The sequence below is a fragment of the Sorex araneus genome, chromosome 3 (assembly GCF_027595985.1).
Source record: "Sorex araneus isolate mSorAra2 chromosome 3, mSorAra2.pri, whole genome shotgun sequence".
NCBI lineage: Eukaryota > Metazoa > Chordata > Mammalia > Eulipotyphla > Soricidae > Sorex > Sorex araneus.
The window spans coordinates 52,202,977-52,217,324 of NC_073304.1; the positions used below are offsets into that span (position 1 = coordinate 52,202,977).

At 32.2% G+C, this 14,348-nt stretch overlaps 1 protein-coding gene across 1 annotated transcript in view; it reads left to right on the top strand.

Moving 5' to 3' along the window:
* The window catches only part of MDGA2 (MAM domain containing glycosylphosphatidylinositol anchor 2), a gene marked incomplete at its 5' end in the record, with an annotated part of 811,681 nt that overhangs the window by 553,016 nt on the left and 244,317 nt on the right, over window positions 1-14,348 (top strand). The window contains one exon of the mRNA XM_055132080.1: window positions 9,913-10,182. Coding sequence (XP_054988055.1) covers window positions 9,913-10,182 — 270 coding nt within the window. The remainder of the gene's footprint in view (window positions 1-9,912; window positions 10,183-14,348) is intronic.

Genomic DNA, 14,348 nt, shown 5'->3' on the forward strand with positions numbered 1-14,348 from the left:
TCTAGTTTAGTTTAAAGTACCCATAGTAGACTATACTAGACTACTCTTCAACAGAAATCTAAAATTATAGCTAAATTCCAAAATTTTCTCAATAGCTGAAAATAAATGACTATCAAATATTAAGTGCCTATGGAGCACCACCAGGAGTAATCCTATTGAGCACAGTCAGGAGTAAACATTGAGCAATACAGTATATGACCCTCAAACCAATAAATAAATAAAAATTAATAGAAGGATCCACATTGAATCATGAGCAATTTTAATAAAATATGAACATAATTCTAAGCAGTAGTAGAAGTAGGGTACTCTAGTGACTTATTATAGAAACTAGAAGAACAGAGGATGTTGTTTGTAGAGTAGAAAATAATAGGAAGAGTATCACAGAGGCATTTGTTAAGCCAGAGACAACATGTATTTTTGGTTCTGTTTTTAGTTTTGAACTGTTTTTAGTTCACAACAATTATTAAGAAAATCTTAAAGATTTCAGCTGTTTCCTGAATTTCAGTTTTTATAAATTGTTTCTAAAAGCCACTTTCCACTGGTAGTATCATACTTTTGTTAGTTGCTATTCTATTGTTTTAGGAAATTAATTGCGTTCAATTGTTTATTAATATTATTTTAATTTATATTCAGAACATAATTTCTTTTTCTCACCCCCTTTTAGTTTGTCATTCAGTGTTATTTTCCCTAGAGTACTAGAATATTTTATTGATGTCATGCTTCACTCATAGTATTCAGTGAATGTACAGCAGTATTGATTTCTGATACATTGTCTCTGATTCATATTACATGGTGTATTATGAATGTATTGATATGAATTGATGTTCTCTCTTCTATTAATGGACCCTGATCTGACAAGAATAGAAATTATCAGCAAGAAATTATACATTTGTTGGCATAAAAAAAACTTTGATTGCTGTTTAAATCTATCCTAAGTTTTTACTTAGGTTTGACTTTGCAGCATTATACTCAACCTAGGAAAAAGCAAGTTTTTATTCATCAAGTAAAGTACTACCAAGGTGATGTTCTTTATAGCAAATAGCCAAAATAGTCTTCTCTATTTTTCTGAAAAGTGTTTGTCATTCAAAAATTATGAATTATAGGCAGTTTCATATAATCCATCATAACATATAAAAATAGATAATAGATTTGTTCAAAACAGTTTTCTCATGTTAAGCACAATTGAACATACTTATTTCTAAAGTAAAGAGAAAAGATTAGGCACAACAGAAAATAAATAAGTGAAGGTATTAGAAAATAGATAATAAGAATGCACATATCATTTGGGTTCTTGTTAAATTTTTCTGGTAATAAATCTATAAAAACAATGAGCAAAAGGAGGAAAACATCACATGTTTTTAATTCTCTTGACTTTGATAAAAATACATAACTAATGTTCTACTTTATTGCATATTTTTTCAGTTTTAAATTTAGCTCAATCAAATAAAAATTGTAATTGTATATTATTTTCACTTTGCAATAATAAATAAATGAAAATCCCATAGAATTATGACATTATGGACTGATCAAAAAAGGATACTGTATTTCAAGGAACCTGACAATAGAAAGGTTTTCTATTGGTGATGTCTATGTTAAACATTATTTTGTATGTGAAAGCAATATATTAAATTCATAGGTTTAGAAAAATATTATTATATGTGTACAGATTGACAAATAGTAAGTAATATGAATTTAATTTTCATGTTGCTTGACAGTTAAGTAGGCAAATCAATGCATGTTAATATTGGGAACATCAATAAAAGCAAAAAAAATATTCAACAGTAGAAGGATTTGGTGTTTTTTCCCCCTAAAAATCTATTTTAGCAGCTCATAATAATTACATAAAATGTGATCACAAAATGAAAACATAGGGTTTATCAAAATTTAAATTGAAAATATCAGAACTGGGATGTAAAAACTATAATGTCAGTGCTTGAAGAGATAAACTTCTAAAGTATTGCCACTACTGTAGTACCTTTTTTGCTTCTTTGTTTAGTTTTGGGAAACCACACTCAGTGGTGCTTCATTTCTGGCAGGACTCAGTGGATCATATGGGATGCTAGGGATCGAACCTGTGTCATCTGAGTACCAAGCGAGCACCCTACCCACTTTACTATGTCTCCAGCTCTATTCATGCTTTTCTTAGGTGTAGAGAGGCATTGATTTCAAAGGTGATTCAGTTACTGTTTTATCTTTCATGCAAAAAAATTCTTAAAAGCTTTTGTTAGGCTTTAATTTTTCCTTAAGCAATATTTAATTTTGTGAAGTTTATTTTTTAATGTATGCTATATTTTGAAATGATCTTACTAAAATAAATATCTCCTCATCATATAGTGCCATTTTCTAAGAACATTTGCAACAATATATTTAATGTTCTCTGAATGTCTGAAATCCCAAGATAAGAAATATAACTGGTATAATAGTTAGATTTGAATTTTCTCAATTGCAGTATGTCAACTGAATACTAGGGAACACTCACTATGAGGTTTGTAGTTTTGAATTATTATTCTATCCAACATAAACCACAACTTCATGGCCTTTAAATTCAGTCCAGTAGATTGACTCCTAATTACTAAAACATTTACATTCAAATCCCTGAGATTGGACACTTTTGTTTTTAACAAAGTACGTGCTAATCATTTGTGGATTTTTTTGTCTTTTTCTTTTTTAAAATTAAATTGGACTAACCATACAGAAGAAATACAAACATAAAAACAGCAGAAAGAAATCATGACTATATCTATACTTAAAAGATATATATGAGATGTATATATATATGCAATGTTTTTATGACATATGTTTAAATGAGATATATATTTTTATATATTTGGTGATTTTCCAGGATAAATCTTTATATTGAGGTTCTCTCAGCTCTAGAATTAGGTCTCCTTTCAACAGCTTCAAAAATACAAATCCCTTATATGCTAAATCAGAAATCCCGGCCTTGGTTGTTAATATTAATTTGGTAAGGGCCAAGGTATTAAAAACAATGCACATATGTATTATGATCCACTTCAGCAATCAAAATGTGATATTCTTACTCTATTAAACTACTTCTGTATTCCAAAGTTAACAACCATTATAATGCCTAATTATGATGTGTATCAATGATTCATGTTATGATTAATTTTATTTTACCTGTCAGCTGATAACTACACTTAGTAAAATATGAGCATTCATGTCCTTAATAAAGTTGCATTATATAGTAAATTTTAAAAGCAAAAGTGAAAAAGTTTCATTGTCTTTCCACGTATCCCCTTATCTCTTTCTCTCTCCATATTTTTACCAATATATAGATGTATGGCTGTATTACTTCTTTCTTGCCCTTAACAATTTTATCTACCTAATCTAACAGTATAGGGACAGTATTTGAAGTAGGTGAAAATATGGCTAATATTTTATCTTTGTGAGTACATTTCAAAATTGCATTAAGTATAATTGTTTTGTTTCTATTATGCTATTTTTAAGGTAGAAGCTTATTGATTGATACTGTTCTCCATTTTTTCTCTCTCAAAATTTAAACTTACCCACTTTACTTCAATAAATCCAATAACTTAAAGAACTAAGTTTATTGTACTTAATATGTATAAATATAATGAAAAGTTAGAAATGAACATGCCCTTAGGAAAGGTCATGTTCAGACACCTTAGAACTTAAGCTTGGCGATATTCCCAAACAATCCTCACGGAACACTATGATTACTTCTGGTTATACTCATCTCCTGTGTTTTGAATGTAAGTTTTTAATTTATGACCTAGATGATTCACAAGTCCTTTGTGCCTTCCATTCACAATGGCAGTGATTTCTGTAAGTCTGACTAGCAAATTCACTTTTTTTCTCCCTTCAGATATTTATAATATAATAATAGATGCTATTTATGTATTTAATCTTTTTGTTAGGCAGAATTGGGGAGAATTAGAGCAATTTCTCAACCTTTTTCAATTTTGGGCCCCTAATAATCTTGTTTCCTTTCTATGTCCTATTCTAATGTCTGAAACCTAGTTTCATGCTAAAACCAAGATTTATGTGATTTTAACCTGTGATCTGTCATGGGGCCCAGAGTGGGACATATATGGCCCCTGATTTAGAATAATGTACTAGGAGCACCTGTCCTCCTGACGGACCATCAGGCATTTAATTAAAGATAGAAATTCATCAACTTTATTCACTCTGGAGTTTATAGTGTTTTATACCTGTCTTAAACCAGTTTACTTACATTAGAATTCCAGCTCCACCATTCACCTTCTGTTTGACTGGGTAAGTTGTACATAGTGTTTCTGATATTGCTAATTGGATGGTAATAAAAGTACATATCACTCAAGTAGGCCAATATACATATACATAAATATATATTATATATAATATTTTAAAGACCATAGTGCACATTAAGGGCATGTTTTGATTACCATGGTGCATATGAAGTGCTATAACTATCTGATCTAGGGTTGAAGCTATAGTACAGCGGGTAGGATGCTGTCTTGCATGCAGCTAATCTGGGTTTGGTCTTTGGCACCTTATATGATTCTTTGTGCCCCTCTAGGAGTGACTCCTAAGCACAGAGCCTGAAGCAGGTGCTGAGCACTGCTAGATGTGGTCCAACACCCCTGGCCCACTGAAAGAAATAAATACAAGCCCTATCTGTTCTAATTTTAAGTAACTAGAGCATAGAAATTGTGTCTTGTATTTTGTTGTATCCTGTGCCTCAAAAAAAAAGTAGGGTGACACAGTTGGAATGTAATAAAAATAGTTTGAATTAAGGTGTTTTTAAGTAATGCATAGGTATATTTCTCACATTGCAATTAGTTTATATTTGTTGCTATCAATGATCTATGTTCCTGATGTGATTTCTCATCTTTGCTATATCTAGCAAAGTATAAATATATCGTAAGATTAGTAGACTCTATGCTTTGGTGTTTTCCTAATCTAGAAATCGTATACGTCTTTTGAAAATTAACTTATAGGATTCTCTTATTTTTCAGAGGATCAAACAGATGCCCAGTAGAGTCAATATGTTCAACATTTTTCTTTCAGTTTAACTACAAAACAGCTTTAGACAAAATTATTATAAGATAAAAGTTTAGAATTATAAAAGGATTAAAACCATAGCATTAAAATATAGTGTCCTCAGGAAATATAATAACAGGAAAAATAACTAATCTTTATCAGACAGTAGAAGAATAACCAATGAGAGGGTTATTTTTTGCATGAACCTTCTGAGTTAGACTAATAGGCATAGGTTTCATTTTAGTAGCTGTAATAGCCAGAGCAGAATTACTGTGTTGTTTGCTTTGAAACTGGTGAGGTCTTGAGAAATATTGCTGTAGGATCAACACCAGATGGTCTTAGAAGTAATGTTTTCAACAATTCTGCTGTTTTAAATAGAAGTTTTAGAGAAGAATCTCAAATTTGAGTGAATTTTTTGGTGGCTTTTGTTTTTGGGGAGGTGGGTTTTTTTGTTTCTTTGTTTTGGGGCCATACTTGGTGATGCTTAGGGATTATTTCTGGCTTTATGGTCAGGAATTACTCCTGGCATGCTCAGGGGACCATATGTGGGGCTGCGTATCAAATTTGGGTAAGCCCCATGCAAGGCAAGTGCCTTACCCACTTACTGTTGCTCCAGCTCCTTGACTAAATTTTTTTAAGTTCATCTTCAATATATACTTATTGGTCCTATTATTGTAAAGGTGATCAGTTCCTTTATTTGTGTGACAGATAAATAATTTGTCTTAACCTCGTTTTATTAGCAGTAATGTTTGTATTATGTAGATAAATAGTTAAGCAAAAAGACATGGATTTAATATGCAGTATTTCTTTTATGTGAGTGGCATACTTATTTTTGACAGAAAAATTCTTTGTCATCACCCTATTAATAATATAAATGTGGTTAAATTTAAATCAGGTGAATAATGAGAGAACTTAGCAGCTTTCATAACTTTATAACAATGAATGATTCATAAATTTCTGATTCATATGCCACATTCTTTTAGTTTGAATTTCTGGGTTAAGTTTATGATTAATAATTGGGTCTTAGGAAGGGTTTTTAGTTTTTGCTTTTTAAACTAAACATTATTTTACTCAATAAAACATGTTTGAGGCACCAGATTATTTGCCAGATCTTTCTTATGACTACTCTTGGTACAACTACAATGAACATTGCAATTTTAATTTTAGTGTCCAATTTCTAAACATTTCATAGTAAAAGGATTAGGATAAATGTTTTAATAATAGTGGCAAGAGTAGTGGGATACTAGCTGCACTGAAAAAATAAGCAACTCTGTTCCCCTGGACAAAAAATAAATCTAGGAACTCAATGAAAAATTAATCATGTCATCTGAGTCTGATAAAGTCCTTGACTACTGGTATACCAGATGGATGAGCACTGGAAGAGATTTCTAGGTTAAAGGAATAGTGAGTTCATGTTTTCATTATTTTATGAGGATGTGTTTTCAAACTGGCTCTATTCATAATACATGGTAAACATTCATTTCTAATAATAGTTATAATAATATATAAAATATACAATAATATTTATTAATATAATAATAAAAGTTACATTTAAAGATTGTTGTTCTGTCAGTCAAATAAAATTAATTCGGGGAGTCCCTTTTTGGAATCCTTTATACCAAAGGATATATATATAATTTTTCATGAAATACACTATCATCTAAATCACTTTATGCAATATTTGTTCTGTGAATATTAAAATAATTAAAAATGTTATCGTGGCTCTAACACTGTAGCAAATGTTCTCTGTTACATTAGAAATTATTTGTGAAGACTACCTTCAACATTGCTGTATCTTAGATCGTTTTAAAAATCGGTTTTCTCAATATCATATAATTTCTAGATTTATGAGGACCTATACCTATAATGACAATGTTTATATTTGAATAATAGCGCACTAAATGTGGATTTTTTGAGCCTTCAAATTAACTTCTAATAGACTTCTTATTTTATTAAACTAATGTTTCTTGCTACCTGTATTCCAATAAAATATACATCAAAAAGGGATTTCAATGTATTATATGAAAATACAATAATAACTGTTTCACTGAAATGACTATTTAAAAAAATGCTAGATTATCCCAGTTTTTCTTTTTTTAAATCTATAAACATGGCTTAAGTCTGTTTCTTCACATAGATGTTTGATATCATTTATTTAGAGTCTATGTATTTTCAACAGTTAAATGATGATATTTTTGAAAAAAATATAGTTTTTCAAACAGATTTCTACAACAGTCTTTTAAGAAAACCCATGACACAGAACAGAAGCAAAAAGTTAATGTGTTTAGCCTTCTGATTTTCTCATTCATTACAGGCCATTATTTATTTCCTGTGTGAATAAGTGCCCTTCACTACCTGCCCCATCCTCATTCTTGTATTCTTTTTCTTTCTCCCATCATCTCCCTACAGTGAATTACTGATCACTGAATTTTCCTAGAAAAGTTGTCCCAGCAGACATTCTCACTACTCTTAGCTTAGTCCAAAGGTTTCTGCAATTTTATTGAACAGGTTTCACATTAAATATCCTTCTTCTAAAGACTTTCTCTAGACTTAAGAATGTGTTGCTATAAAGGCATGAGGTTGGAAATTTAGGATCTGCAAAATAGTTCACAGTAAACAAGCAACAGATGTTGGTAAATAAACAACCCAACCTCCTCACAGGGAGAGTTCTGATGTATGTTGCTTGTAGTCTCTCCAGGGTTCCCAGCAGCGGGAAACCAGGTTTCCTTCAGCGATAAGCCATTCATTAACACCCTGTTTCTGAATTTTCTTCTTTTCCTGTCTGGTTTCCTTAATCCTAAATTATGATTCCGGGAATCATCACCAAAACAATCTACTCAGCTCAGGTCCTGCTTTTGAAAATATTTAACCGAACACGAATACCCTTTTAGCTGAGGAAATTTTCGTTGGAGTTCATATGAGTTTTCTAAGTATCTCTTTCCTTGTGATCTCTCCTATGACTCAAATTATTTTATAATACTCTATTATAAGAAACATCTCTTAGAATAGCTCTGACTCAAGGAAACTGTCAGCTTTTTACACTGTAGTTAACTGCTTCCTATTAATATACCAGAGTTTGGGGTAGAAAATCAAGCCCCCTTTTAAGAATCTAAAGCTTCATATTCATGAAGGGCTACTGTCCTAAGAATATAAAAATTATTATTATCACATTGTTATCCATGTTCTAAAAATATAGAAATGATTATTACTACATTTGTTTTGTTGCTATGGTACTTGGGCAATACCAGTTTGGCTGTGAGGACCACACTTCTATGGGGTTAAACCTCATGCATGTGAGGCATGTAATCTACCAACTGAGTCACATCTTAGTCCTGTTTAGTGTTTCCACCCTTCATTTGTATTGTGTTACCATCATTTACAGTACTGTTACTGTTTCATGGGTACACACAACCACCAACAGAGTGTCCACTTCCCTCTCTCATGTACTAGGGCTCTGTCAAACCCCACCTGTACCATGCAGGTAAGCTCAGTTCCATAGTTTAGAAATAGTATTGATGTGCAGCATCACTGCACACAACGAGCTAGTACCAAAATGCGTATAACCCTCCAGCACCCTATGTAATTAGATGGAGACATCTGAACTGTTGTGATCAATAGTAGTAATAAGATGAAGAAAACAAAAAAGAAGCCATCAATCTCCATTAGAATGTTTCATTCCTAGAGAACATATTCTTCACAAAACTAAACTAAAATTTTTTTACTACATATAAGGACATTAGAACTTTGTATTTTATATTATGACCTTAGAGGAAATGATTCACTAAAATCTATATTGAGCATCAGTTCCAGTCTACAGAATTCAATCTGAAAGAAACATTCCCTTCTTTTTTATTGTATAATTCAGCTGCACTATTCAACTTCATTTTTATTTCAACTATCTGTTCTGATACAATTTGAGTCTACAAGTGTGAAGTCTGTCTTCTCCATATTTGCTTTACTCTTAGAGGATGCTATGTTATACAAATATAAGATCTGAATCTCTTGATAAGCATGTATCACCTGATACCTACTTACTTCAATTCTTATCATCTGGGAACGTTCAGTTTTGACTGGTGCCTTCCATTCTACCACTTTCAGATATTGATAATGGTTTCTCTAAGGCAAAAAAAATCTTTACCAGGAGAATTGCTATGTGCTGGGTTTGTCTATTTACTCATAATCAGTGACTTCAAGCCTTGAAGGAACTATATTTATCATCGGCTATTGAATACCCAAATATTTGAGATTTGGTGTAAAAGTCAGAGGCCAATATTCTGTTTGTAGAATCACTGAAATTTCTGCTCATCAACCAAAGAAAAAAGTTTTTTGTTGCTGTTATTTTCAAGGAGTGTTGAAAATACTCCTTAGATTTAGGGTTAAAGGTTTAAGATTTTGGGAAACAAATAACTGTTCCAGCTCTCTCTATTCCCTTCCTTTCCTCTCCCCACCCCTTTCCTCTTCTTAGTTCCTCTAGTGAATCAGAATCAAATAGAATAATTGTGCTTCTATACTAGTAACTGATTTATTCATATTTTATGGGTATGTTATTATGATTCAATAAATAGAGGGATACAGAGATAGCACAGGTGCTTCCCGTACACGCAAAATACCCCTGTTTGATCCCTAGCACCCCTGAAGTCACTTCTGAACACAGAACAAGGAATGACCTTGGAGCACTGCTAGGTATAGCTCACCTCCCCCACCCCCCAAAAAAACCACTACAGAGTAAATGTCATTGTCTTTGACTCATTTGAAGTTTAGTTTGAAATTGATTAACATAATATTATTTTGCCATGAAAAAGCAATACTTCCTTTAAATTATTTAAATAAACTAGTTTAAAGCATGTTTTTGAATTCTAATTGTGGTAGATCTAAATAAATTCATGTTATTTTGTTTATGTCTTTTAGCATCTCCGTCCATTAAGCTCTTGGTGGATGATCCTATAGTTGTAAACCCTGGAGAGGCCATAACATTAGTATGTGTTACGACAGGAGGGGAACCTCCACCTTCTCTCACATGGGTCAGGTCCTTTGGGATTCTGCCTGAAAAGACTGTTTTGAATGGAGGAACATTGACTATACCTGCTATCACATCAGAAGATGCTGGGACTTACAGCTGCATTGCCAATAATAATGTGGGAAACCCTGCAAAAAAGTCTACCAACATTATTGTGAGAGGTAAGTTTCCGTAAAGAGTGTTAACTCACAGGCCTCTAGGTTAGTCTGCCTATCACAAAGTGACCAATGTGGGACACAAAATTATTTCCTCAAATGGTGTGTATATATGTGGCATTTATAAATAACTATTTACAAATGTTGAATAATGTACAAACATCAATGGGACCTAATATTCTAAAATTAAAACATAATTCTTTTATTGAAGCTTTCATAACATTCTTTGTGATGCCAGTGGATACTTTATGTAATATTCTTGGTAAAGAAGAATAATTAAAATGGTAATGTAGCATGGACCATTAAACACTGTTTTATGTTTTGCTTTTTAGTTTAGGGATTTCACAAATGTATCATTTAATTTGAAATAAACATTTATTGATTTCCCATAACAGCCATAGCTTTAAGTTGTGGAACTTTACAGAGATCTATAAAGCATTATCCTGTACTCAAGGATTCTAGTGTCAGATAGTGAAAATAAAATATGGCATTAATACCCTTGTGATAAAATTTTTGGCAAACATAAGCAAAAGCTAGAGAAATATTGAATCATAGTAACTTCTGGCTGAGATTATTAGGAATATATAAAGACATTTGCTCTATGTCTTATACCATGGGTAGTGCTGTAAAGAGGAGGTGTGGGAAAGACATTGAAAGTTCAGGACAGTAAAGAAAAATATTTTTTTGAGGAATTGACATAAACTTTTGTAAACAGTCAATGGTTGCAGTGATGTTCTGCTTTGGTCTGCTTTGGTACATGTAGAGATGTTGTCACTGTGTTTGAGAGAATGTGCAGTGACTGTTAAAGGAAAACATCTGCTTTTTTTTTTGGTTTTTGGTTTTTTATTTTTTTGTTTTGGGGCCACACATGGTGATGCTCTGGGTAACCTGGCATTGCACTAAGAAATCATTTCTGGTGGGCTAGGGGGGCCATATGGATGCAGGGAATCAGACCTAGAATAGCTATAGGCAAGGCAAGTGCTCTAACTACTCTAATATATCTAGCATATATCTAGCCCAAACCTTCTGTACTTTCATGTCTCACTTCACCTGACATTTTACTGGGTTAGAAGTGATTATCAATTATCACTGATGCCTCTAAAGTTAAAGTAGACATCTATATGCCTGGGCGGATTCTTTAGTGACAAATGAAAATTTCTGATGCTGGAAGGTAATAAAGAGCCCAATGCTTGGGTTGTGTAGAGATTAATATTTGAGACTTTGTGAACATAGATTGTGATTGGTTTAGTGCCATTGTTTTTGTGATCATCTAAGCAATCAGAAATATAAAACTTTGCCAAAAGGTACTGTACTGAAGATACTGCATAGTATTATAGTCCAAGTTGAGACACAATGAATAGAGCACTATCTACCACAAAAAACTGTAAATTATAAAACATTTGACATTATAAGATTTCATATTATTTCATATATACCAGTATAAAAAGTAAAACAATGTGTGTCAGTCAAGTGAATAAATTTTTAAGAGGTATGATATTACTGAAAGATCTCTTTGACATTTGTTTATATTTAGGTGTCCTTTTGAATCATGCATTAACCATTAGCACATAAAAAAAGAAAATAAAGAAAAATAAATAAATTTAATTACACCTAAAACTTTAGATGTAGAACTAACCTAGAATCTAAATTTGTTTTCATTCCAGTTTGGAATGAGCATGATTTTCAACACATCTTTCTCTGTCATTAAGAACATCTGTTTTTCAGAATTATAACTCTCTCTGAATTTATTCAGTTGGTTTGCCATTGCTGTATCTAACTGATAGCAAAGTTAAGAGACTATTAAATATAAAACACAGGTGATGTTAGAAATGTTAGAATGAGAAAATAAGTAAGGTTATTTAAATTAATGAAATATGACCTTCAGTTTAATTTAAGAAATTTCTATTGGGCCACTGCAATCTAGTAGTGACTCAGTATATGTGTATGGGTGACATAGGAATACTTTAAGAAAACCAGAGACTAAATCCCTAATCTTAAAGGAGTGAGTTTTCAGTTCTCTAAACTGTAATGGATTGATGTAAATAAAAATAATTTAAAAAATATATTCATAGGAAAGTATCTTAACCTTAATGTTTTAAATGTCAATGTGGTTGAAATTACACTTTTTTTTTGCTTTTTGGGTCATACCTGGCAATGCACAGGGGTTACTCCTGGCTTTGCACTCAGGAATCACCCCTGACAGTGCTCAGAGGAGCATATGGAATTCTGGGACTCAAACCCTGGGTCAGCCACATGCAAGGCAAATGCCTACCCACTGTAATACTGCTCCAGCCCCAAAATTGCACTCTCTTTAAACATTATTACTGTGAACAGACTAGATTCCATATTCTCTCCAGCCCGAAGCTTAAAAGAAAGATAAATAAATCAGTGTTTATTATTTCTGCTTTTTTGTTTGATTTTAAATAACGATTTCTATATAGTCATGAGATATTGCTACCAAATAATTGAGATGTAATTGAGAAAAGTGGTTAAATCATTATAAAACCTATCCTTAGAAATCTGCAATATAGACTCTGCTATTCCATTTTATATGGAACAGGAACTGGCTTGAGAAAATGATGCATTAAATCCAGCTTGACCATAGAATCAACTCAACTGCAACTATATTGAATCTATGTACAACTAGCAAAATGTCCAGCATAAAATGTCTGTATTGCTTGTCACCCTCTATAAAAGGCTAACTCAATCCACAGCAAATACATTCTCAGAGAATGATTTGCTCCTTCCCATTCCATCTGACATTTTTTCCCTGTTTTCTTACACAAGAGAGTTTTTAACTTTGACATGAATGAACCAAGATAAAGTCCTAAAAATGTTTGCAATTCATAATTTCTTCATTATGCCATTAACTTATGTGAAGTATACATTTGTGTGATCAAATTATATTGCCGATGGAACTTCTCAGCAGCGACATTCACATAATTCATAAAATTGAGCTTATTTGTAATCTCACCAAATATAGAAATAGCCTTTATTAATGGATCATAGATTAAATTGTGGAGAGAAAAACTATAACAATAATATGGGGTATCTGATTTCTGTCATAGAAGGCGGGAAATTCAGCTAAATAAAAATGGTTTCCTTTTATTGTATCAAATAAATGATTTTGTACTTTTTCGAATTTGTAGGTCTTTGCACTGCCTTAGATGATATATATCACAAATGCAACCAAAATAGAATTTTAGGTTTATTAGCCCTTACCCCCATTTTTTCTATAATTAAATCAATATCATAGTCCAAGTTTTCTAAGTGACTGCAGTGATAGTCTGTGCATGGAATTTCTGTTGCTGCTGTAGAATGTACAGTAGGCAAAGGAAGAATGTGGAACGCAGATATGAACAAAACTCTCAAAAATACATAAAACTCAAAATACATTCTACCTCATTTTTTTTGTAATAGAAGAACATAAATCTAGAGAAGAACGCAGGTGAGAAGTAATGGAGAGTGGGACAAGGGTCAAGTGCCTAAGGTACATCGGCAGTGTAGAGTAGTGGTATAGCTACATATCCAAGCTACATATCAGAGTCAACAACACTGAAAATATGAGATCCAAAATACAACAACTAAACTTAAAAGCGTGTCTGTCAAGGTGACAGGCTCAGGGGAATAGGAAGCCAGTGAACACTGGTGAAGGACAATTGATACTGGTCATGTGATTGGTGCTAAAATTCAACTATCAATAGCTTTGTAAATCACAATTGTTTAATAAACATACAGAACATTTTAAAGCAAATAATGATAATAACAATTCATGTAGAAAGAAAGTATAAAACCAAAAGTAATCTTGCGCTCATTTTGTTAGAACATTTAGAAGTAGAGAAGTACTGCTGCACCTTAAAATTCTTTAAAAATATCCTAGTTACCACTTGGGTGAACTGAGATCGGTGCTCTCAAATAATTCTTAGATAGTAAGTCACTCCCATCTAGGTTCTCTGTTGTGATTCATTGTGTCTAGGATTGCCCAAATTTATCTTAATTTATGAATTAAATCAACCTTTTATGTAACACTATCTTATACATTATCAGCATTTTATTGCTTATAGTGCCCTGTTGACGCTAAGCATTATTCAGTGACTTAATCTTTTTCTGCTTAGAAAGAAAATTTAAACAGACTCCCTAACCGCACTGCTTGTTCTGAGAAATGGAGAATC